This window comes from Coregonus lavaretus (genome assembly GCF_964263955.1).
Source record: "Coregonus lavaretus genome assembly, chromosome: 24".
Taxonomy (NCBI): Eukaryota; Metazoa; Chordata; class Actinopteri; order Salmoniformes; family Salmonidae; genus Coregonus; species Coregonus lavaretus.
In genome coordinates, this window is record NC_140011.1 from 633,562 (window position 1) to 660,643 (window position 27,082).

The 27,082-nt window shown below is 44.5% G+C and overlaps 1 protein-coding gene across 4 annotated transcripts in view; it reads left to right on the forward strand.

Moving 5' to 3' along the window:
- The window catches only part of LOC311100232 (chromodomain-helicase-DNA-binding protein 1-like), a 109,110-nt gene that overhangs the window by 56,404 nt on the left and 25,624 nt on the right, over positions 1-27,082 (forward strand). For all 4 annotated transcript variants that reach the window (XM_084141053.1, XM_084141056.1, XM_084141054.1 and 1 more), the window contains exons 11-24: positions 612-736; positions 7,736-7,952; positions 11,739-11,828; positions 12,177-12,367; positions 12,684-12,872; positions 16,854-17,016; positions 17,702-17,854; positions 18,407-18,478; positions 18,711-18,860; positions 20,825-20,973; positions 22,244-22,340; positions 22,510-22,605; positions 23,337-23,513; positions 25,417-25,577. In XM_084141053.1, the coding sequence (XP_083997179.1) occupies positions 612-736; positions 7,736-7,952; positions 11,739-11,828; positions 12,177-12,367; positions 12,684-12,872; positions 16,854-17,016; positions 17,702-17,854; positions 18,407-18,478; positions 18,711-18,860; positions 20,825-20,973; positions 22,244-22,340; positions 22,510-22,605; positions 23,337-23,513; positions 25,417-25,577 (2,030 nt within the window). The remainder of the gene's footprint in view (positions 1-611; positions 737-7,735; positions 7,953-11,738; positions 11,829-12,176; positions 12,368-12,683; positions 12,873-16,853; positions 17,017-17,701; positions 17,855-18,406; positions 18,479-18,710; positions 18,861-20,824; positions 20,974-22,243; positions 22,341-22,509; positions 22,606-23,336; positions 23,514-25,416; positions 25,578-27,082) is intronic.

The following is a 27,082-nucleotide window of genomic DNA, read 5'->3' on the forward strand; positions in this document are numbered from 1 at the left end:
GGGAGGGTAAGCTGATCCTAGATCTGTACCTAGGGGAAACTAGCTAGTTAACTACCCATTTCCTGTCTGAGCCAGTTTCTGTTGTGTTTTGACAGAGGTCAGGGGTCATGTAATGGTGAAAAGATAGTAGGACCTGTCCGAAATGGACCCCTAAGCGTTTTCCTCAATTCCTTGCTTCTTCTGTCCTCCCCTCCTTCTGAAAATACATTGAAGGAAAAAGTCTGAGCGGAGGGACATTGGATCTTTTTGTCCAATGTGCTTTGAGATGGAGACGAGGAGAGAGGAATCGACGAAAGACTAATTGAGAAATATCCTTAGTCCCTTTCCCTTAGGCCCTTCATGGTCTGTCCTTGCGAAGCAGATCTGAATGGATTGGGGCGTAATCAGCAATGTTTTCCTATTGCAGTCACCTATCCTATCCCTTTAAAAACTGTGACGAGCTGGCAAAGACCCAGGTGTAGGGACTTGGGATCGGGTAGTAGTTTATTAGAGCAGTCGCCCCAAGACCCTTTTGGAATGACAGAGAACAACTCAATTGTGAATTTTGCACTTCAAACTCATGGTCTTTCACTCTTTCTCATTCGCTCCATCTCTCTCTCCTGTCTCATAAGGTGTTGAAGCAAAGGCCGAGGTTTATGCCCATGAAGAAACAGCCATCCTATATCGGAGGAGATGGACTGGAGCTCAGAGACTACCAGTTGGACAGCTTGAACTGGATGGCTCACTCCTGGTGCAAGTATGTCGTAGTCTTCTTGAACTTCCATTGTTGTATACATTTTTGCCAAATTATTGTATTATAATTTCTTGCTAAATTCAGCATTTGTTTACTGAAGGTGTTTCAAAAATAAAGTAAATCATACAAATTCAAATCCACTGTTCGAGCCCCAAACATCCTCAATTTAGTTCAGATATAACTTTTCACTATCTAAAACCAGACGATAAAAAATTTAACACAATGTGTTTACTGAAGGTGAAAAATACTTCATCATTTTCCACATTTATGTTTCTTTGACCGTGTATAGGTTACAGCCTTATTCTAAAATTGATTAAATTCTGTATTTCACACATCAATGAATGTGCAAGAAAATTCTAAGAACATGTTTTCACTTTGTCATTATGGGGTGTTATGTGTAGATGGGTGAGAAGAAAATTAATTTTAATACATTTTCAATTCAGGCTGTAACAGCAAAATGTGGAATAAGTCTAGGGGTTTAAATACTTTCTGAAGGCACTGTATGTATGTACAGTGGGGGAAAAAAAGTATTTAGTCAGCCACCAATTGTGCAAGTTCTCCCACTTTAAAAGATGAGCGAGGCCTGTAATTTTCATCATAGGTACACGTCAACTATGACAGACAAAATGAGGAAAAAAAATCCAGAAAATCACATTGTAGGATTTTTTATGAATTTATTTGCAAATGATGGTGGAAAATAAGTATTTGGTCAATAACAAAAGTTTCTCAATACTTTGTTATATACCCTTTGTTGGCAATGACACAGGTCAAATGTTTTCTGTAAGTCTTCACAAGGTTTTCACACACTGTTGCTGGTATTTTGGCCCATTCCTCCATGCAGATCTCCTCTAGAGCAGTGATGTTTTGGGGCTGTCGCTGGGCAACACGGACTTTCAACTCCCTCCAAAGATTTTCTATGGGGTTGACGTCTGGAGACTGGCTAGGCCACTCCAGGACCTTGAAATGCTTCTTACGAAGCCACTCCTTCGTTGCCCGGGCGGTGTGTTTGGGATCATTGTCATGCTGAAAGACCCAGCCACGTTTCATCTTCAATGCCCTTGCTGATGGAAGGAGGTTTTCACTCAAAATCTCACGATACATGGCCCCATTCATTCTTTCCTTTACACGGATCAGTCGTCCTGGTCCCTTTGCAGAAAAACAGCCCCAAAGCATGATGTTTCCACCCCCATGCTTCACAGTAGGTATTGTGTTATTTGGATGCAACTCAGCACTCTTTGTCCTCCAAACACGACGAGTTGAGTTTTTACCAAAAAGTTATATTTTGGTTTCATCTGACCATATGACATTCTCCCAATCCTCTTCTGGATCATCCAAATGCACTCTAGCAAACTTCAGACGGGCTTGGACATGTACTGGCTTAAGCAGGGGGACACGTCTGGCACTGCAGGATTTGAGTCCCTGGCGGCGTAGTGTGTTACTGATGGTAGGCTTTGTTACTTTGGTCCCAGCTCTCCGCAGGTAATTCACTAGGTCCCCCCGTGTGGTTCTGGGATTTTTGCTCACCGTTCTTGTGATCATTTTGACCCCACGGGGTGAGATCTTGCGCAGAGCCCCAGATCGAGGGAGATTATCAGTGGTCTTGTATGTCTTCCATTTCCTAATAATTGCTCCCACAGTTGATTTCTTCAAACCAAGCTGCTTACCTATTGCATATTCAGTCTTCCCAGCCTGGTGCAGGTCTACAATTTTGTTTCTGGTGTCCTTTGACAGCTCTTTGGTCTTGGCCATAGTGGAGTGTGACTGTTTGAGGTTGTGGACAGGTGTCTTTTATACTGATAACAAGTTCAAACTGTTGCCATTAATACAGGTAACGAGTGGAGGACAGAGGAGCCTCTTAAAGAAGAAGTTACAGGTTTGTGAGAGCCAGAAATCTTGCTTGTTTGTAGGTGACCAAATACTTATTTTCCACCATAATTTGCAAATAAATTCATTAAAAATCCTACAATGTGATTTTCTGGAAAAATAATTCTCAATTTGTCTGTCATAGTTGACGTGTACCTATGATGAAAATTACAGGCCTCTCTCATCTTTTTAAGTGGGAGAACTTGCACAATTGGTGGCTGACTAAATACTTTTTTCCCCACTGTATGTATGTATACACACACACTGAGTGTACAAAACATTAAGAACAATGTTCTTTCCATGACATAGACTGACCAGGGGAATCCACGTGAAAGCTATGTTCCCTTATTGATGTCACTTGTTAAATCCACTTCAATCAGTGTAGATGAAGGGGAGGAGACAAGTTAAAGAAGGAATTTTAAGCCTTGAGACATGGATTGTGTTTGTGTGCCATTCAGAGGGTGAATGGTCAAGACAATATTTAGGTGCCTTTGAACGGGGTATTGTAGTAGTAGGGCTGGCCCCGCCTAAAGAAAATCTTGGTCAAAATCGATTGGTTGAAATTTTAAAATGTGTATTTTTCCATATACAGTGCATTCGGAAAGTATTCAGACCCCTTGACTTTCTCCACATTTTTTTAAACTGTTTTTTTATTTGGCATTTTTTATGATTAACAGATAACACAGACAGAACAGGTAGAGGGCAGAACACACACGGATCCCCTACCAAATCAAACCTACCCCAACCCCCCCATGCTCTAATAGAGCCCCACCCCAAAACCAGACTTAAAGCAGGCATGATATACAATGAGTAATATAATCAAATAGTAAAAAAACAGACAAAGATATTATAAAACAGAGAGTAAAACAAAATAGTACAAATAATGATACGAAATCTAATTTGTGTTGGTTTATGGAGTTGTGAAATTAGCTGGGTCCATGTCTTCTACAAAGGATAAGAAAGGTTGACAGATATTATCAAATGTAATTGCAGATCCCCTAATGGAGTAGCGTATTTTCTCTAGCTTGAGATGTTGCATAACTTCCTTTATCCAACGGTTAAAAGTAGGAGGAAACCAATCCTTCCACTTAAATAGTATAAGACGTCTAGCTGGAAGAGTAGTAAATGCCAGGATGGTGCCCATAGAACTGTTTAGAGGGGCCTCCTGTGGTGTTACAGCCTTATTCTAAAATGGATCAAAAAAATTTTTTTTAAATCCCCTCATCAATCTACACACAATACCCCATAATGACAAAACAAAAATAGGTTTTTAGAAATGTAAGTATTCAGACCCTTTACTCAGTACTTTGTTGAAGCACCTTTGTGACACACCTGTATTTGGGCAGTTTCTCCCATTTTTCTCTGCAGATCCTCTCAAGCTGGGTTGGGAGCGTTGCTGCACAGCTATTTTCAGGTCTCTCCAGAGATGTAAATATCGGGTTCAAGTCCGGGCTCTGGCTGGGCCACTCAAGGAGACTTGTCCCGAAGCCACTCCTGTGTTGTCCTGTTGGAAGGTGAACCTTCGCCACAGTCTGAGGTCCTGAGCGCTCTGGAGCAGGTTTTGTACTTTGCTCCGTTCATCTTTGCCTCGATCCTGACTAGTCTCCCAGTCCCTGCCGCTGAAAAACATCCCCACAGCATGATGCTGCCACCACCAAGCTTAACCGTAGGGCTGGTGCCAGGTTTCCTCCAGACGTGACGCTTGGCATTCAGGCCGAGTTCAATCTTGGTTTCATCATACCAGATAATCTTGTTTCTCATGGTCTGAGAGTCCTTTAGGTGCCTTTTGGCAAACTCCAAGCGGCCTGTCATGTGCCATTTACTGAGGAGTGGTTTCCATCTGGCCACTCTACTATAAAGGCCTGATTTGGTGGAGCGCTGCAGAGATGGATGTCCTTCTGGAAGGTTCTTCCATCTCCACAGTTGTGCTCTGTCAGAGTGACCATCGGGTTCTTGGTCACCTCCCTGACCAAGGCCCTTCTCCCCCTGATTGCTCAGTTTTGCTGGGCGGCCAGCTCTAGGAAGAGTCTTGGTGGTTCCAAACTTCTTCCATTTAAGAATGATGGAGGCCACTGTGTTTTTGGGGATCTTCAATGCTGCAGAGATTTTTTGGTAACCTTTCCCAGATCTGTGCCTCGACACAATCGTGTCTCTGAGCTCTACGGGCAATTCCTTCGACCTCATGGCTTGGTTTTTGCTCTGACATGCACTGTCAACTGTGGGACCTTATATAGACAGGTGTGTGCCTTTCCAAATCATGTCCAATCAATTGAATTTAACACAGGTGGACTCCAATCAAGTTGTAGAAACATCTCAAGGATGATCAATGGAAACAGGATGCACCTGAGCTGAACTTAGTCTCATACCAAAATGTCTGAATACTTATGTAAATAAGAAAAATAAAATCAACAATAAAATGGCCACATGCGCCGAATACAACAGTTGTAGACATTAGTCTAATGCGTCCTTACAAGCCCTTAACCAACAGTGCAGGTTAAGAAAAAAATAAATAGCAAATAATTAAAGAGCAGCAGTAAAATAAAATAACAGTAGGGATGTTATATACAGGGGCTACCGCTACAGAGTCAATGTGCGGGGCACCGGTTAGTCGAGGTAATTGAGGTAATATGTACATGTGGGTAAAGTTAAAGTGACTATGCATAAATAATAAACAGAGTAGCAGCAGCGTAAAAGAGGGGGTGGGGGGCAATGCATGTAGTCCGGTTAGCCATGATTAGCTGTTCAGGAGTCTTATGGCTTGGGGTAGAAGCTGTTAAGAAGCCTTTTGGACCTAGACTTGGCGCTCCGGTACCGCTTGCCGTGCGATAGCAGAGAGAACAGTCTATGACTAGGGTGGCTGAAGTCTTTGATAATTTTTACGGCCTTCCTCTGACACCGCCTGGTATAGAGGTCCTGGATGGCAGGAAGCTTGGCCCCAGTGATGTACTGGGCCGTACGCACTACCCTCTGTAGTGCCTTGCGGTCGGAGGCTGAGCAGTTGCCATGCCAGGCGGTGATGCAACAAGTCAGGATGCTCTCGATGGTGCAGCTGTATAACATAACATTTTGAGGATCTGAGGACCCATGCCAAATCTTTTCAGGGGGAATAGGCTTTGTCGTGCCCTCTACACGACTGTCTTAATGTGTTTGGACCATGATAGTTTATTGGTGATGTGGACACCAAGGAACTTGAAGCTCTCAACCTGTTCCGCTACAGCCCTGTCGATGAGAATGGGGGCGTGCTCAGTTCACTTTTTTTGTCCTGTAGTCCACAATAATCTCCTTTGTCTTGATCACGTTGAGGGAGAGGTTGTTATCCTGGCACCACATGGCAAGGTCTCTGACCTCCTCCCTATAGGCTGTCTCATCATTGTCGGTGATCAGGCCTACCACTGTTGTGTCGTCGGAAACTTAATGATGATGTTGGACTACAGGAGGGGACTGAGCACGCACCCCTGAGGGGCCCCCGTGTTGAGGATCAGTGAGGCAGATGTGTTGTTACCTACCTTTACCACCTGGGGGCGGCCCGTCAGGAAGTCCAGGATCCAGTTGGAGAGGAAGGTGTTTAGTCCCAGGGTCCTTAGCTTGGTGATGAGCTTTGAGGGCACTATGGTGTGAATGCTGAGCTGTAGTCAATGAATAGCATTCTCACTTAGGTTTTCCTCTTGTCCAGGTGGGAAAGGGCAGTGTGTAGTGCAATAGAGATTGCATCATCTGTGGATCTGTTGGGGCAGTATGAAAATTGGAGTGGGTCTAGGGTTTCTGGGATAATGGTGTTGATATGAGCCATGACCAGCCTTTTAAAGCACTTCATGGCTACAGACATGAGTGCTACGGGTCGGTAGTCATTTAGTCAGGTTATCTTAGTGTTCTTGGGCACAGGGACTATGGTGGTCTGCTTGAAACATGTTGGTATTACAGACTCAGTCAGGGACATGTTGATAATGTCAGTGAAGACACTTGCCAGTTGGTCAGCGCATGCTCGGAGTACACGTCATGGTAATCCGTCTGGCCCTGCGGCCTTGTGAATGTTGACCTGCTTAAAAGTCTTACTCACATCGGCTACAGAGAGCTTGATCACATAGTAATCCGGAACAGCTGATGCATGCTTCAGTGTTGCTTGCTTCGAAGCGAGCATAGAAGTGATTTATCTCGTCTGGAAGTCTTGTGTCACTGGGCAGCTCGCGGCTGTGCTTCCCTTTGTAGTCTGTAATAGTTTTCAAGCCCTGGCACATGCGACGAGTGTCAGAGCCGGTGTAGTACGATTCAATCTTAGTCCTGTATTGACACTTTGCCTGTTTGATGGTTCGTCTGAGGGCATAGCGGGATTTCTTATAAGCGTCCGGTTTAGAGTCCCGCTCATTGAAAGCGGCATCTCTACCCTTCTGGCTGGGATATGTACGTACGGTCACTGTGTGGACGACGTCATCGATGCACTTATTGATGAAGCCAGTGACTGATGTGGTGTACTCCTCAATGCTATCGGAAGAATCCCGGAACATATTCCAGTCTGTGCTAGCAAAACAGTCCTGTAGCTTAGCATCTGCGTCATCTGACCACTTCCTTATTAACCGAGTCATTGGTGCTTCCTGCTTTAGTTTTTGCTGGTCAGATTTGCCAAATGGAGGGCGAGGGAGAGCTTTGTATGCGACTCTGTGTGTGGAGTAAAGGTGGTCTAGAGTTTTTTTTTTTTTTCTCTGGTTGCACATTTAACATGCTGGTACAAATTAGTTAGAACGGATTTAAGTTTCCCTGCATTTAAGTCCCCGGCCACTAGGAGCACTGCTTCTGGATGAGCATTTTCCTGTTTACTTATGGCCTTATACAGCTCATTGAGTGCAATCTTAGTGGCTGCATCGTTTTGTGGTGGTAAATAAGTATTTCTGATTTTTATTTTTTATCAAATTGCAAAGATTTCAAAAAAACTGTTTTTTCGCTTTGTCATTATGGGTTATTGTGTGTAGATTGATGAGATTTTTAACCATTTTAGAAAAGGCTGTACCGTAACAAAATGTGGAAAAAGTCGAGGTGTCTGAATACTTTCCGAATGCACTGTATATATATTTAACAAAGTACTGTTTTTCATAATCCCGTCGGTGCCCCCAATACTTCTCTCACCTTCCTCTCCTCTTTCCCCAGGGGGAACAGTTGTATCTTGGCTGACGAGATGGGCCTGGGCAAGACAATCCAGACCATCTCGTTCCTCAACTACCTGTTCCACGACCACCAGCTGTACGGACCCTTCCTGCTGGTGGTGCCCCTGTCCACGCTAGTCTCCTGGCAGAGGGAGATCCACCTGTGGGCCCCCCTCATGAACGTTGTGGTCTACCTGGGTGACATCAGCAGCCGGGGCATGGTAGGTTATGGCTGTAGGGATGGATATGATAGATATACAGTATTCTGATTCTATGGGTGTCGATACACCATCATCAATAGATGCATCCCAAATGGCATTATTTTCAGCTTTATAGTGCACTACTTTTAACCAGGTCCCGTATGGCTCTGGTCAAAAGTAGTGCACTATATAGCGAACAGGATGCCATTTGGGATGCATACAATAACTCAAAACTGATGAGAGGATGATAATGGTCTCTTTTAAGAAGTTCGTCCTTCTTTTAGAGCCTGCGCTCACAAAACATTGTTGTATAACACTTTGCTTTAAATTCGAATATACATTGAACAAATATAAAAACGCAACATCCAACAATTTAAAATATTTTACTGAGTTACAGTTCATAAAGTAAATCAGTCAATTGAAATGAATACACTGAACAAAAATATAAACGCAACATGTAAAGTGTTGGTCCCATGTTTCATGAGCTGAAATAAGAGCCCAGAAATTGTCCATATGCACAAAAACCTTTTGTCTCTCAAATGTTGTGCACAAATTTGTTTACATACCTGTTAGCAAGCATTTCTCCTTTGCCAAGATAATCGATCCACCTGACGTGTGGCATATCAAGAAGCTAATTAAACAGCATGATCATTACACAGGTGCATCTTGTGCTGTGGACAATAAAAGGCCCCTCTAAAATGTGCAGCTTTGTCACAACACAATGCCACAGATGTCTCAGGTTTTGAGGGCGCGTGCAGTCGGCATGCTGACTGCAGGAATGTCCACCAGAGCTGTTGCCAGAGTATTGAATGAGCATTTCTCTACCATAAGCCGCCTCCAACGTTGTTTTAGAGAATTTGGTAGTATGTCCAACTGGCCTCACAACCGCAGACCACGTGTAACCACCCGGACAGCTGATGAAACTGTGGGTTTGCACAACCAAAGAATTTCTGCACAAACTGTCAGAAAGCGTCTCAGGGAAGCTCATCTGCAGGCTCGTTGTCTTCACCAGGGTCTTGACCTGACTGCAGTTCGACATCGTATCCGACTTCAGTGGGCAAATGCTCACCTTCGATGGCCACTGGCACGCTGGAGATGTGTGCTCTTCTGCTGAATCCCAGTTTCAACTGTACCGGGCAGATGGCAGACAGCGTTGTATGGTGTCGTGTGGGTGAGCGATTTGCTGATGTCAGTGTTGTGAGCAGAAGTGCCCCATAGTGGCTGTGAGGTTACGGTATGGGCAGGCATAAGCTACGGACAACACAGAGATAACGTGAAGATACCCTGAGGCCCATTGTCGTGCCATTCATCTGCCGCAATCACCTCATGTTTCAGCATAATGCACAGCCCATTGTCACAAGGATCTGTGACCAACCGATGTAATGAATTTATTTCAATTGACTGATTTCCTTATATGAACTGTTAACTAAGTAAAATCGTAGAAATTGTTGCATATTGTGTTTTATATTTTTGTTCAGTATAAATTCATTGGGCCCAAATCTATGGATTTCACATGACTGGGAATACAGATATGCATCTGTTGGTCTCAGATACCTTAATAAAAAGGTAGGGGCGTGGATCAGAAAACCAGTCAGTATCTGGTGTGACCACCATTTGCCTCATGCAACGTGACACATCTTCGAATAGAGTTGATCAGGCTGTTGATTGTGGCCTGTGGAATGTTGACCCACTGCTCTTCAATGGCTGTGCGAAGTTGCTGAATATTGGCGGGAACTGGAATACGCGGTCGTACAGTGCATTCGGAAAGTATTCAGATCCCTTGACTTTTTCCACATTTTGTTACGTTACCGCCTTATTCTAAAATGGATTAAATCATTTTTTTCCCTCATCAATCTACACACAATACCCCATAATGACAAAGGAAAAACAGATTTATATACATTTTTGCAACTTAATAAAAAATAAACAGAAATATTACATTTACATAAGTATTCAGACCCTTTACTCCGTACTTTGTTGAAGCACCTTTGGCAGTGATTACAGCCTCGAGTCTTCTTGGTTATGATGATACAAGCTTGGCGCACCTGTATTTGGCGAGTTTCTCCCATTCTTTTCTGCAGATCTGCGGGCTGTCTTGTGCCTTTTACTGAGGAGTGGCTTCCGTCTGGGTACTCTACCATAAAGGCCTGATTAGTGGTGTGCTGCAGAGATGGTTGTCCTTGTGGAGGTTTTTCCCATCTCCAGAGAGGAACTCTGGAGCTCTGTCAGTGACCATTGGGTTCTTGGTCACCTCCCTGGCCAAGGCCCTTCTCCCCCGATTGCTCAGTTTGGCCGGGCGGCCAGCTTTAGGAAGAGTACTTTCCGAATGCGCTGTACACATCGATCCAGAGCATCCCAAACATCGTCAATGGGTGACATATCTGAGTATGCAGGCTATGGAAGAACTGGGACATTTTCAGCTTCCAGGTATTGTGTACAGATTCTTGCGACATTGGGTCGTGCATTATTTACATTTACATTTTAGTCATTTAGCAGACGCTCTTATCCAGAGCGACTTAGTTAGTGAATGCATACATATATTTTTCTTACATGCCCCCCGTGGGAATCGAACCCACAACCCTGGCGTTGCAAGCGCCATGCTCTACCAACTGAGCTACACGGGACTCCTTATCATGCTGAAACATGATGTGATGGCGGCGGATCAATGGCACGACAATGGGCTTCAGGATCTCGTCACGGTATCTCTGTGCATTCAAATTGCCATCGATAAAATGGCATTGTGTTCGTTGTCCGTAGCTTATGCCTGCCCATACCATAACCCCACCGCCACTATGGGGCACTTCTGTTCACAACACTGACATCAGCAAACAGCTCACCCAAACGACACCATACACGCTGTCTGCCATCTGCCCGGTACAGTTGAAACCGGGATTCAGCCGTGAATAGCACACTTCTCCAGTGTGCCAGTGGCCATCGAAGGTGAGCATTTGCCCACTGAAGTCTGTTACGATGCCGAACTCCAGTCAGGTCAAGACCCTGGTGAAGACGACGAGCTTGCAGATGAGCTTCCCCGACACTGTTTCCGACAGTTTGTGCAGAAATTCTTCGGTTGTGCAAACCCACAGTTTCATCAGCTGTCTGGGTGGCTGGTCTCAGACTATCCCTAAGGTGATGAAGCCGGATGTGGAGTTCCTGGGCTGACGTGGTTACACGTGGTCTGCGGTTGTGAGGCCGATTGGACGTACTGCCAAATTCTCTAAAACAACGTTGGAGGCGGCTTATGGTAGAGAAATGAACATTCCGTTCTCTGGCAACAGCTCTTGTGGACATTTCTGCTGTCAGCATGCCAATTGCACGCTCCTTCAAAACTTGAGACATCTGTGGCATTGTGTTGTGTGACAAAACTGCACATTTTAGAGGTGCCTTTTATTGTCCCCTGCACAATTGCACCTTAATATGCCACACATGTGATGTGATGTGATGAATTATCTTGGCAATGGAGAAATGCTCACTAACAGGGATGTAAACAAATGTGTACACACAATTTTTGAGAAATAAGCTTTTTGTGCGTATGGAACATTTCTGGGATCTTTTATTTCAGCTCATGAACCATGGAACCAACAATTTACATGTTGCGTTTATATTTTTGTTCAGTGTAGATTAATTGTCCTTACTGCGTTTAGCATATTATGGTTTATTTTGTCTTCATATGTTCTCTGTTATTGGTTTAAGCTGAATTTGACATGAGAAAATGAAGTGTGGTTTTTTAAATTAAATTTTTGACCCCGTCCTTGACTTATCTTGAGTTGAGACTCCATTTAATTGCAAAATCCTTTTGGTTTTTAGATCCGAACGCATGAATGGATGCACGTTCAGAACAAGAGACTTAAGTTAAACATTCTGCTTACAACATATGAAATTCTCCTCAAAGATAAGGTAAGCCAGAAGCAGCAGCAATTTCTTGCATCTTTGTATGTAACTTGTGAGCTGTGGAAATAAATTCCTCTTGAAGGACAATAAACGTCATTCATCAATAAATCATGTACGCAATAATCCTGAGCTGTTGTTAATTGCGAATTCTGGCATCTTTATTTAGTATAAATGACATACATAGTCAAATGCACTGACTGTACCCAAGTGACTTACTGTCAATATTGTGACAGTATGTTGCCCATGCGGGAATCAAACTCACAACCCTGGTTTCGCCAGCAAGCTGGCTCTAACTAACCCAATGAGCCATTGGCACCACATTGTATAGTTAACACTTTTTTGTCCGCTATCCAGGGATTCCTGGGCAACGTGCCGTGGGCCTTCATCGGCGTGGATGAGGCCCACCGGCTGAAGAATGATGACTCGCTGCTATACAAGACCATGATGGACTTCAAGTCCAACCACAGGCTCCTCATCACGGGCACACCGCTTCAGAACTCGCTCAAAGAGCTCTGGTCCCTGCTGCACTTCATCATGCCTGACAAGTAGGTCACCTAGCTACCTCACCAGTGTGTGTGTTGGGGGGGTGGGTGGGGTGTGTGTGTGTGTTAAGACTAACTGTCCTATATAATTTCATGTGGTGGCTGGGAATCAAGGTACTGTCCTAGTTGAAATATGTTCCGTCCTTGTTCTGGGGCTTTCGGTCCTCAGAGAGCAGTGCTGATGTCGGGTCTTCTGCCTGTGTGTGTACTTGTCTCTGCCTGCGTGTGTGTGTGCATCTGTGTCTCTGTGTGTGTGTGTGTCTCTCTGCGCTCATGCCCGTGTGTATCCCTGTGTCTCTTCGTGTATGTGTCTGTTCAGGTTCCACTCGTGGGAGATATTTGAGGAGGAGCATGGGAAGGGCAGGGACTCTGGCTACACCAGTCTACACAAGGAGCTGGAGCCCTTTCTGCTGCGTAGAGTCAAGAAGGATGTGGAGAAGTCTCTTCCTGCTAAAGTGGAGCAGATCCTCCGAGTGGAGATGAGCGCCATCCAGAAACAATACTACAAGTAAGAACAGACAGTACTTATCCCTAGAAAAGATGGATACTACTCATTCAGAAATGGCACTACTATTACGTCATATTGGATACTTAACGTTAGGGGTGTGAACGTAAACGTTAAAATGTTTAAGCGAAATTGCGTTAACACACCCACTAACCAGTGGCGTGTATTGATGGATGCCAGGCTTCCCCCAAAAATGGACCAAGAAAAAAATTTAACAACAGAAAATTATTTATCTTTTGTCTCTCTGTGTTTCATAATTTTCCTTCAATTCGTTGAGGCTGAATGTATCTCACAGGAGAAAGCATATAACGAGCAAAACAGCGCCCCTCTGTCTCTCTAGGTGTAGGCCATCTATCTGATGCTGTCTGGTCCAAACGAATATGACATGTTGCTGCCCGTAGCATTGAAGGCAAGGGAAGCCAACGAGCATCTGGCGACCCTTGACAAAAAAAGTATACAAAATGTAGCCAATCAGCATTGAGCTAAACTGAGCAAGCTCAACTGTGAATGGTCCTGGCGCACCAAAAAAAGTGTCAAGGGAAGACAGCTTGGATTTGGCGTCACTCCTGTGAAATCCCATTGAGAGCATACGTCATTGACAGAAAAACTTGAATTGTTGCATCTTGTTGTTGTTGTCCTCCGGTGGCTAGCTAGTCAGCTAGCTCAAATTGGCCCTTTCCTAAATTAGCCATGGATAGAGATAGGGATTTGGACGTGGTTTGACTTAATTTTCCGTACTGGCCAATGATTATAACAGCGATTCTGATCCAACAATTAATTCATACTTTGTTGTGCCCCTGACCTGAGAGGATGGAAGTTCAAAATGTAGCTAGATGTAGAAGGCTAATGTTAACTAGCTAACATTGCCCATGAATCAAAGTTAGGCTAGCGAGCAAGCATTTTAGCCAAGTAGCCTAGGACAACAAAAAATGTAAGCGTATACTGTATGACATTGATGGACCTTTTCGTCAACATGAAAGAGAGGAGGATGGCATTGGCGTTTCACTACAAGTTTTGTCAACATGTTTATCTACTTGCACACGCACAGAAATCCGAACCATGGATAGCCACATCATATTTTGCTTATGTTGATTGGACTAAATTGTTTTTGGTATCTTTTAGTTATTAGACTAAACAGAGGTGATTTGATGATGAAGTTGAAAGGGTGCTGGAATAGTTGTTTAGTGGTCCGAAAATGTCGGAAACATTAACCATGCTGTAGGTCATGTAACTGTCTATTACTGTACATGCAATATGCTTTGTGGACTTCACTGGACAGAGGTTGCTATCTGGTTTTGTGATAAAACAATGGTGTGGTTGAATTTATTCTGCCACTGTGTCTTCTTATTGTCTCAGCCTTTAGGCCTATATATCATGGTCGCAAGGCATATGAATTAACAGGTTTCCCCAGTGATTTTACCCACGCACCGCTACTGCCACTAACAGGTCCCAATCATCATTATAAAGAGAAACATTTAAATTAAACAAATACCTAACATAACAATGAATCTTTCAAATTTGCCATCAGTTGTGTTGTGACAAGGTAGGGGTGGTATACAGAAGATAGCCCTATTTGGTAAAATACCTAGTCCATATTATGGCATGAACAGCTCAAATAAGCAAAGAGAAACGACAGTCCATCATTACTTTAAGACATGAACGTCAGTCAATTCGGGAAATTTCTGTCGCAAAAACCATCAAGCGCTATCATGAAACTGGCTCATATGAGGCCCGCCACAGAAAAGGAAGACCCAGAGTTACCTCTGCTGCAGAGGATAAGTTAATAAGAGTTACCAGCCTCAGAAATTGCAGCCCAAATAAATGCTTCACAGAGTTCAAGTAACAGACAAATCTCAACATCAACTGTTCAGAGGAGACTGTGTGAATCAGGCCTTCATGGTTGAATTGCTGCAAAGAAACTACTACCAAAGGACACCAATAAGAAGAAGAGACTTGCTTGGGCCAAGAAACAAGAGCAATTGACATTAGACTGGTGGAAATCTGTCCTTTGGTCTGATGAGTCCAAATTTGAGATTTTTGGTTCCAACTGCCATGTCTTTGTGAGACGCAGAGTAGGTGAACGGATGATCTCTGCACGTGTGGTTCGCACCGTTAAGCATAGAGGAGGTGTGATGGTGTGGGGGTGCTTTGCTGGTGACCGTGTCAGTGATTTATTTAGAATTCAAGGCAACCTTAACCAGCATGGCTACCACAGCATTCTGCAGCGATACGCCATCCCATTTGGTTTGCACTTAGTGGGACTATCATTTGTTTTTCAACAGGACAATGACCAAAACACACCTCCAGGCTGTGTAATGGCTATTTTACCAAGAAGGAGAGTGATGGAGTGCTGCATCAGATGACCTGGCCTCCGAAATCACCCGACCTCAACCCAATTGAGATGGTTTGGGATGAGTTGGACCGCAGAGTGAAGGAAAAGCAGCCAACAAGTGCTCAGCATATGTGGGAACACCTTCAAGGCTGTTGGAAAAGCATTCCTCATGAACTGGTTGAGAGAATGCCAAGCGTGTGCAAAGCTGTCGTCAAGGCAAAGGGTGGCTATTTGAAGAATCTCAAATGTGTATTTGTTTAACACTTTTTTGGTTACTACATCATTCCATGTGTTATTTCATAGTTTTGATGTCTTCACTATTATTATACAATGTAGAAAATAGTAAACATAAAGAAAAACCCTTAAATGAGTAGGTGTCTCCAAACTTTTGACTGGTACTGTATATACTTGCACATATTTTACAAGTGTAGTAGATGTCGTTTTGTTTTTACAACTTTCTCACTGTTTATCCAGGGATGTAAACGGGCTGAGAGTGAGCAGGGAGGCAGGTGGAGAGAGAGAGGGGGGACAGGCAAAGAGAGAGAGAAGGGGGGGCAGGCGGAGAGAGAGAGAGAGAAGGGGGGGCAGGCGGAGAGAGAGAGAGAGAGGTGGGACAGGCAGAGAGAGAGAAGGGGGGGCAGGCAGAGAGAGAGAGAGGGGGGACAGGCAGAGAGAGAGAAGGGGGGCAGGCAGAGAGAGAGAGAGAAGGGGGCAGGCGGAGAGAGAGAGAGAGAAGGGGCGCCCACTCTCTCTTTCGCTCTCTCTCTCCCTGCAACTTTTTGCATCTCTGCGCCTGTTTGCATCCCTCTGAGTGCTGCAGCTCCAGGTTTGAGGCCCTCCGCAGCTTTCTGGCTGTACAGTTCGAGGTGCTTGAGTCATTCGCAGTCTACCTGCTCCCCTAGGCTCCCTGTTGCACTAGCAACCTTCAGTTTTACTGTCGGCAGCTAGGCTGGGGGGCGGACAATTTTATCCAGAGCGACTTACAGGAGCAATTACTGTTAAGTGCCTTGCTCAAGGGCACATCGACAGATTTTTCACCTCAGAGATTTGAACCAGCCATTTTTCGGTTACTGGCCCAACACTCTTAACCGCTAGGCTACCTGTCGCCCTTCACACACCCCTTTAATTTCTCTGGGACTTTGGGGGCTTCTTCGGGAGTGTGCAATGTTGCAGAACGAACAGCTAGATATCGAAGGTGTACTTCACCGTTCTGTAAATAAACCAGACAGCCACCTCACCTCAATATCCCTTGTAAAGGGGTATATGGCGGAAATTGATTGGTTTTCTTATCCCGGACAGAGATTAAGCCTAGTTTTGGACAACATATTTTTTTATCTCAACCTTTTGAACATTTTATTTTTCAAACATGGTTTAAAATAGCCCTAGACTTTAATTAATCTGGGTGAAAATTAGATCTAGTCTAAGTGAGGGTATAAACTAAACCCAGATTAGTTGAAAGTTAGTTTGGAGTGCTCCTTTTCTAAATCAGTTAATCCAGATTTAAGAAATGTAAATACATTTAAAAGCATTGCAAATGGTAGTCCAAAATGGTAGTCCAAACTTTATTTTTCTTGACTTTCTGTTGCAGAATCATGATGTAATTGGGTAATTATTTTATTCACAAACTACTATCCCTTTGTTTGGTCAAACAGGTGGATCCTGACGAGGAACTATAAGGCCCTGAGCAAAGGCACCAAGGGCAGCACGTCGGGCTTCCTCAACATCATGATGGAGCTGAAGAAGTGCTGCAACCACTGCTACCTTATTAAGCCCCCCGAGGACAACGAGTTCAACACCAAACAAGAGGCCTTACAGGTGAGTTATTTAACATTTATTTATACAGGAAGTGCCGTTGAGGCCAGACGACCTCTTTTTATTAGGGAGATCTGGATTTAGGAGGAAGAGAGGGGGGAAATTAACGTACAGTAACTCTGTGGGCCAGTTTCCCAGACGCAGATTAAGCCTAGTCCTGGATGAGAATGTATGCTCGGTGGAGACATTTTAATTAATATTTTATTCCAAATAAGATAAAATGCCTGAAAAGCATCGTAGACCTAAGACTTAGTTGTGTAAACCTCAACCTTAAAGAATTGCCATGCTTGAAACAGTTTCTGTTTTTGGAACACGTGTTTCTGCTTTAATCACACAATGAATGTTTTGGCAACACCTGTTGGTGGTATTACTCTTGTTTTATATCATGCCACCAATTTTGTTGTTTCAAATACTTGTTTACTCTATTGACACTATAGTTATCCTTGTATTGGCCACTTTGATGTTAATTGTGACCTAGAAATATGAGTTTTGTCCCAAAATGCTGTGATTAAGAAAATACATACTGTGTACGCAGAATTCTTTCCAGAGTTAAACCTAGCAGTGTTTTATTATGATTACATTGCTGGGCTCCCTTCACAGCTTTGTGTCCAGCGTAGATTAACACTATTATCTTCCTCTATGTCTCTGTCTCTCTCTCTCCCTCCTCTATCCCCCTCTCCCACTGCAGCACCTGATCCGGAGCAGTGGGAAGCTGGTGTTGCTGGACAAGCTGCTGGTGCGTCTACGGGGGCGGGGCCACCGCGTGCTTATCTTCTCCCAGATGGTCCGGATGCTGGACATCCTGGCCGAGTACCTGAAGAGCCGCCAGTTCCTGTTCCAGGTCAGCAGCTCACTCACTCCCAACCCACATTCCCAGGCTCTTTCTCGTTAGTCTTTCCTTGATTCCTGGCTTCCTCTCTCCTTGCCTCCATCTCAAAACACATTGGAAATGAAGGTTAGAGGGGAGGGACCTCCAATACGGTTGAGAAGGCAGTGAGGAGATAGGATGGGAGGAATCATGGAAAGATGGATTGAGAGAGTCCCATCCCCGTATCCTTCCCACATACAGGCTTCCCTCGTTATAGGTATTTCGGGGTTGTGGGTTTAAGCGCTGTGTAGGCTTATTGCTACCTGAAGACCTGTCTGTATTCTCTACATAATTTTATTGCGCAGATCTTCTATTGGCAAAAGGAACCATGGCTTACCAAAAACAGTAATCCTAGTCAGGATTCATCCGAGTTATTATCTAAGCACAGTACTTAGGCTTGTTAAGTTTTAACATACTTGACCCCCTAAAGATAAGCAAAATACAAAAACTCTTTCAATTAAAAAAAAATTAAGGGAATTTGCTGTAACTGTTTCTGAGACGAGGACTCTAAATATGTATTTTTAGAGATTGGATGGCTCCATCAAGGGAGAGATGAGGAAACAAGCGCTGGACCATTTCAACGCTGAGGGCTCTGAGGTAAGTGGGGAATGCCCCATAGATATCTACTATTGCTCTAACAGCCAGGGTTGGGATCAATCCAGTTTTCACTTCCTGAATTGACGCAATTGAATACTGACTTGACCCCAACCGTGCTAATTTAACTCAATAATCCAATCAAGTTCACTGATGTGGTGAATATAGAATTGGAAACCTATGGAATTAACCATAATTACGCCGCACTTCATTACATCTTACTTCCTCTCCCCAGGATTTCTGCTTCCTGTTGTCGACGCGGGCGGGCGGCCTGGGCATCAACCTGGCATCGGCAGACACGGTGATCATCTTCGACTCGGACTGGAACCCCCAGAATGACCTGCAGGCCCAGGCCAGAGCCCACAGGATTGGCCAGAAGAGACAGGTGTGCAACCAATCACCTTTTCAAGTTCAAGTTGACTTTCAGTCAAGTTTTATTGTTACCCATGACAAAGTAGTTTATACAAACCAAAATGCATGGCATCGATGAATATAGTTTTTAACCCAATGAGTCCCACCAAAATGCCGGCACGTTTTGGACTTCTAACTCCATTTAAACAGTGTGTGTTTAGCTACAAACTTCTGGGTTGTACCATTGGATTCGTCTATTTCTGCATCCCCGTAGACATCAACCATTAGTCTGTGTGATTAACGGGGGCTGAGCTAGAGCGGTGTTTGTGAGACAAGGGCAGATCCCGAAGGGGCCCGGGGCTGGGTCTTTTTTACAAACATTTCTGAGCTGCAAACTATTTAAAGCTGTCTATGAAACGCTGAGGCTCTCACAAACACGCACATGTGCTCTATGACGCTCACAAGCTACACAAGAGTCGTTCGAAGGTAAGGGGTTCGTCTACATAGAAGATCATAGGAAATCCCAGGACAAAGTGTATAATACTGTAAAAAGATCAGTGTTGCTGTCCCAAGCACCATGCAGTTGTCACTGACCAGTTGGATATTCATTTCCCAGTGCACAAACCATTTCTGTACTTACAGCATTCATATAGATTCATTTTTATCAGGTTTTTGGCAGAACTTTATTTTTTGTCAAATTGTTTTATGTTCTACTTGTAGCCCTGGTTGTCCTGAAAAGAAAATGGTAAAACACTTAATTGTGAGGCTAAATTTAAGGGCTGGACATGCAGATAAATGAAAGTCAGATAAATGAAAAGCCAATTTTTTTGGGGGTCTCTGGACTGATAGGGTTAAAGCTATGTGCTATTGGTAATTGGTAATTTACCACGTGAATGTTTTTGCACAACACACTTTGTCAAGTTTAAGGCCTCCCGAGTGGCGCAGTGGTCTAAGGCACTGCATCGCAGTGCTAGCTGTGCCACTAGAGATCCTGGTTCGAATCCAGGCTCTGTCGTAGTCGGCCGCGACCGGGAGACCCATGGGGCGGCGCACAATTGGCCCAGCGTCGTCCAGGATAGGGGAGGGAATAGCCGGCAGGGATGTAGCTCAGTTGGTAGAGCATGGCGTTTGCAACGCCAGGGTTGTGGGTTTGATTCCCACGGGGGGTATGATTATTTTTTTTTACAAATAATAATAATGTATGCACTCACTAACTGTAAGTCTGCTAAATTACAAAAAAAAAAAAGGTCAAACTTTATTGTTAGCCAATTGACAGCAGGCAATACAGACCAACATACATGGTCATATGAGTCCAAGTTGTATTGAATAAAGTTTTGTAAGGCTATGTCCTATTGGTAATTTGCAATCAAATATCTAGAATTTGATTGCATTATCTAGAGGTGGATTAGAGGTGTGAATCTCCTAGGATTTTTCATATTAAACCTATATCCTAAACAATCGTGCATTAAACAATCGTTCAATTAAACGTTGTCTTGGGCACATCTCAAATACACCAATGAGGAGCATTACAGCGCTGTAGATATAACTTCATCCAATCAATCAATCACATTTATTTTATGAAGCCCTTTTTACATCAGTATTTGTTACAATGTGCTCCACAGATACCCAGCCTGTAACCCCAAAGAGCAAGCAATGCAGATGCAGAAGCACAGTGGCTACGAAAGGGGTGGCCAGAGTCCTCTTCTGGCTGTACCTGGTATAGATTTAAGAGTACATGTGGCAATTAAGGCCAGGTTGTTTTTCAAGACGTTCTAACGTTCGTAGTTGACCAACAAGGTTGGATAATAACCATAATTGCTGTGGAGGGCACAACACTTCAACACTGCAAGATTCAACGTCAGTTGGCTTTTCATAGTCAGAGATTCAAAGTTCCAAAGGAGAGTGGGGTGGCGGGGGGGTGCGATGCAGCAGCAGATAGCGTGATGCAGCACAAGGTAGGTAACAACACAACAAAAAACATTGCTGTGTGTCTCTCAGGTGAACATCTACCGCCTGGTGACCAAGAGCTCGGTGGAGGAGGAGATCATTGAGCGGGCCAAGAAGAAGATGGTGCTGGACCACCTGGTCATCCAGAGGATGGACACCACGGGAAAGACCGTCCTCCACACCGGCACCGCTCCCTCCAGGTACACACACACACACACATTCACGCAAATACACACACATGCAAACACTAATGACACTCACTCTCTCTCAAACCTAGGTGAAACCTAGGTGCTTACACAAATACATACACTGGCATTGTGGTGCCAGGACAACAACCTCTCCCTCAACATCAGCAAAACAAAGGAGTTGATTGTTGACTTCAGGAAGCACAGGAGGGAACATGCCCCAATCCACATCAACAGGACTGCAGTAGAGCGAGTCAGCAGGTTTAAGGTCCTCTGCATCCACATCACCGAGGATTTGTCATGGACCAACAACACCACCACTCTTGTCAAGAGGCATTCCACCCCGGGTCCTCTCCAAATATTACCGCTGCACCATCGAGAGCGTCCTGACCGGTTGCATCACGGCCTGGTACGGGAATTGCTCTGTCCACCACCGCAAGGCCCTCGAGCGGATGGTGAAGACTGCCCAGTACATCACTGGGACCGTGCTCCCACCCATCCAGGACATCTACTCAAAACGGTGCCTGGGGAAGGCTTGCAGCTTCATCAAGGACCCCACATACCCCAGCCACGAGCTGTTCACTCACTCACCTTTGAGCAGACGTTCTCGGAGCATGAGGTCTGATACCAACAGGCTCAGAGACAGTTTCTATCTACAAGCCATCAGACTGCTGAACACTTGAACTGCACTGACCACGTGCTCTGATTGTCCGTGCCTTAGCACACATGCACTCACTCACGCACACACCCATACTGACATACTCATGTATCCCGTACATATGACTAATGAAACTTGAAACACAAACTAGGACATACACAAACACGCAAATACACACACACGAAAGCACACACACACACTCTCTCAAACCTCTAGGTGCTTACAGCCAGTTACACCAGACACCTGCCACCATGAAGAATCTTACTCTCAACTACATAAAAAAACACACACTTTCTCAGTGTGCTTATAGTCTCTCTCGCAAACAAACACCCTATACCCTCTAGATCAGGGCTCTCCAACCCTGTTCCTGGCGAGGTTTTCGCTCCAACCCTAATATAGCGCACCTGATTCTAATAATTAGCTGGCTGATAAGATTAATCAGATTAGTTACAACTGGGATTGGAGCGAAAACCTACAGGAAGGTAGCTCTCCAGGAACATGGTTGGAGAACCCTGCCTTAGATACTTACTTACAAATACACATACCATCCTTTTGAGGTGTTCACATTATCATGCACACACCTGCAAGGTTTTCTGTATACTCATTTAGAACTTCCATCACTTGCAGTGCCACTCCGTTCAACAAGGAGGAACTGTCGGCCATTTTGAAGTTTGGTGCTGAGGAGCTCTTCAAAGAGCAGGAGGGGGAGGAGCAGGAGCCTCAGGTTTGTCACACACCTCATCGTAAATTAGAATTGTCATGATAGCACTAACACAATACCATGATATTCCATTTGTGTGTCTGATGAAGGTGACAAATCCAATTTCCCCGCTGCGGATCGATAAGGTTGATTTCATTTTTCATAAACTGAGTGTTTGGTTTCCGTCTGGCAGGATATGGACATCGATGATATCCTGAAGAGAGCCGAGACCAGAGAGAATGACCCCGGCCCCTCCACTGTGGGAGAGGAGCTTCTCTCACAATTCAAGGTATACAGTGTATCACGTTAATCGCAAGTAAAACCTTCAAAATAACCACTAGTGAGAATGACAAGAAGAATAAGTTCAACAGTGTTTGAGGACCAGATTCCTGGACGCTGATTTAAGTCTAGTACTGGACAAAAAATATACACTGATTGTACAGAACATTAGGAACTTTCCATGACATAGACTAACCAGGTAAATCCAGGTGAAAGCTGTGATCCCAAATTTATGTCACTTGTTAAATTCACTTAAACCAGTATAGATGAAGGGGAGGAGACAGGTTAAAGAAGGATTTTTAAGCCTTGAGACAATTGAGACATGATTGTGTATGTGTGCCATTCAGAGGGTGAATGGTCAAGACAAAAGATTCAAGTGCCTTTGAACAGGGTATGGTAGTAAATTCCAGGCACACCAGTTTGAACTGCAACGCTGCTGGGTTTTTCATGCTCAACAGTTTCACGTGTGTATCAACAATGGCCCGACATCCATCCAACTTGACAGAACTGTGGGAAGCATTGGAACATCCCTATGGAACGCTTTCGACACCTTGTAGAGTCCACGCCCCAATGAATTGAAGCTGTTCTGAGTGCAAAAGGGGGTGCAACTCAATATTAGGAAGGTGTTCCTAATGTTTTGTACACTCAGTGTAGTTTTATGGAGATTCTCCATTGAGTGTTTAGAAAATAATAATTCATCCGCTGACCCTCTGTGACCTAACCTTGACCCCTCACTGCCAGGTGGCCAACTTTTCCATGATGGAGGAGGAGGAGATCGTCATGGACTCTGAGCGCCACCATCGGGGCTGGGACGACATCATCCCCGAGGCGCAGCGGTGGCAGATGGAGGAGGAGGAGAGGCAGAAGGAGCTGGAGGAGATCTACCTGCTGCCACGCATGAGGAACTGTGCCAAACAGGTTAGCGAGGGGAGAGACCGTGTACCTTCTTATCCAATACAGTTGAGAAGGTCACTAGGAGATAGGATGTGAGGAATCACAGAAAGACCAATTGAGATAGTCACTCACACACACGTCAGTTCTCTTCAATGCAGAGATTGGGTTTTTCAATTGATTAAAATAGTTTTTTCTGAGGTCAATATATTCTAAGGTCAATGTATCTAGCATTTTTGCCTTCTGAATTAATAAGTTGTGCCAAACGGTCTCATCCCAGTCAGTTGCCGATGTTAGTGGATGATGTGAGTGTAACAGGGTGGCCCAATTGAAACCCTCAGGGAGAAAACACGGTTGGATGTTTTGAAAAATAGCTTTTTTTTTCTTATGAGTGAACTGATAAATGTTTTCCTGAATGGTAATACAAAAATATATATATATACACTACCGGTCAAAAGTTTTAGAACACCTACACATTCAAGGGTTTTTATTTTTTACTATTTTCTACATTGTAGAATAATAGTGAAGACATCAAAACAATGAAATAACACATATGGAATCATTTAGTAACCAAAAAAGTGTTAAACAAATCAGAATATATTTTTATATTTGAGATTCTTCAAAGTAGCCACCCTTTGCCTTGATAACAGCTTTGCACATTTGGCATTCTCTCAACCAACTTCATGAGGTAGTCACCTGGAATGCATTTAATTTAACAGGTGTGCCTTCTTAAAAGTTAATTTGTGGAATTTCTAAATGTGTTTGAGCGAATCAGTTGTGAGGCTGGGGTATACAGAAGATAGCCCTATTTGGGAAAAGACCAATCCATATTATTTCAAGAACAACTCAAATAAGCAAAGAGAAACGACTCCATTACTTTAAGCGATGAAAGTCAGTCAATACGGAAAATTTCAAGAACTTTGAAAGTTTCTTTAAGTGCAGTCGCAAAAAACATCAAGCGCTATGATGAAACTTGCTCTCATGAGGACCGCCACAGGAAAGGAAGACCCAGAGTTACCTCTGCTGCAGAGGATAAGTTCATTAGAGTTACCAGCCTCAGAAATTGCAGCCCAAATAAATGCTTCACAGAGTTCAAGTAACAGACACATCTCAACATCAACTGTTCAGAGGAGACTGTGTGAATCAGGCCTTCATGGTCAAATTGCTGCAAAGAAACCACTACTAACGGACACCAATAAGAAGAGACTTGCTTGGGCCAAGAAACACGAGCAATGGACATTAGACCGGTGGAAATGTGTCCTTTGGTCTGGAGTCCAAATTTGAGATTTTTGGTTCCAACCGCCGTGTCTTTGTGAGACGCGGTGTGGGTGAACGGATGATCTCCAGATGTGTATTTCCCACTGTAAAGCATGGAGGAGGAGGTGTTATGGTGTGGGGTTGCTTTGCTGGTGACACTGTCTGTGATTTATTTAGAATTCAAGGCACACCTCCAGGCTGTGTAAGGGCTATTTTACTAAGAAGGAGAGTAATGGAGTGCTACAATCCCATGACCTCAACCAAATTGAGATGGTTTGGGATGAATTGGACCGCAGAGTGAAGGAAAAGCAGCCAACAAGTGCTCAGCATATGTGGGAACTCCAAGACTGTTGAAAAAGCATTCCAGGTGAAGCTGGTTGAGAGAATGCCAAGAGTGTGCAAAGCTGTCATCAAGGCAAAGGGTGGCTATTTGAAGAATCTCAAATATAACATATATTTTGATTTGTTTAACACTTGTTTGGTTACTACATGATTCCATATGTTATTTCATAGTTTTGATGTCTTCACTATTATTCTACAATGTAGAAAATAGTAAAAATAAAGAAAAACCCTTGAATGAGTAGGTGTTCTTAAAATTTTGACCGGTAGTGTATATAAAACTGTTAAAAATATATATTATAATAATTCATTTTTGTTTGTTTTATGGATCCAGATCAGCTTTAACGGCAATGATAGCCGACGGAGCAGAAACAGGCAATACTCAGGCTCCGACAGCGACTCCGCCTCGGATCGCAAGAGGCCCAAGAAACGAGGACGACCTCGGACCATTCCACGAGAAAACATCAAGGGCTTCAGCGACACTGAGATACGAAGGTAATCACTATATATGGGATGCATCTCAAATGGCACCCTTTTCCCTTTATAGCACTAAATGGGAATAGGGTGCCATTTGGGACACACCCGTGATGTTGTTAAATGTCTTCTATCCTGTGGGAATATGTCCCTGAAAAAGTTTTCCCATTAGATTTCATTTGGAGATGTACACTGCTCAAAAAAGTAAAGGGAACACTTAAACAACACAATGTAACTCCAAGTCAATCACACTTCTGTGAAATCAAACTGTCCACTAGGAAGCAACACTGATTGACAATAAATTTCACATGCTGTTGTGCAAATGGAATAGACAACTGGTGGAAATTATAGGCAATTAGCAAGACACCCCCAATAAAGAAGTGGTTCTGCAGGTGGTGACCACAGACCACTTCTCAGTTCCTCTGCTTCCTGGCTGATGTTTTGGTCACTTTTGAATGCTGGCGGTGCTTTCACTCTAGTGGTAGCATGAGACGGAGTCTACAACCCACACAAGTGGCTCAGGTAGTGCAGCTCATCCAGGATGGCACATCAATGCGAGCTGTGGCAAGAAGGTTTGCTGTGTCTGTCAGTGTAGTGTCCAGAGCATGGAGGCGCTACCAGGAGACAGGCCAGTACATCAGGAGACGTGGAGGAGGCCGTAGGAGGGCAACAACCCAGCAGCAGGACCGCTACCTCCGCCTTTGTGCAAGGAGGAGCAGGAGGAGCACTGCCAGAGCCCTGCAAAATGACCTCCAGCAGGCCACAAATGTGCATGTGTCTGCTCAAACGGTCAGAAACAGACTCCATGAGGGTGGTATGAGGGCCCGACGTCTACAGGTGGGGGTTGTGCTTACAGCCCAACACCGTGCAGGACGTTTGGCATTTGCCAGAGAACACCAAGATTGGCAAATTCGCCACTGGCGCCCTGTGCTCTTCACAGATGAAAGCAGGTTCACACTGAGCACATGTGACAGACGTGACAGAGTCTGGAGACGCCGTGGAGAACGTTCTGCTGCCTGCAACATCCTCCAGCATGACCGGTTTGGCGGTGGGTCAGTCATGGTGTGGGGTGGCATTTCTTTGGGGGGCCGCACAGCCCTCCATGTGCTCGCCAGAGGTAGCCTGACTGCCATTAGGTACCGAGATGAGATCCTCAGACCCCTTGTGAGACCATATGCTGGTGCAGTTGGCCCTGGGTTCCTCCTAATGCAAGACAATGCTAGACCTCATGTGGCTGGAGTGTGTCAGCAGTTCCTGCAAGAGGAAGGCATTGATGCTATGGACTGGCCCGCCCGTTCCCCAGACCTGAATCCAATTGAGCACATCTGGGACATCATGTCTCGCTCCATCCACCAACGCCACGTTGCACCACAGACTGTCCAGGAGTTGGCGGATGCTTTAGTCCAGGTGTGGGAGGAGATCCCTCAGGAGACCATCCGCCACCTCATCAGGAGCATGCCCAGGCGTTGTAGGGAGGTCATACAGGCACGTGGAGGCCACACACACTACTGAGCCTCATTTTGACT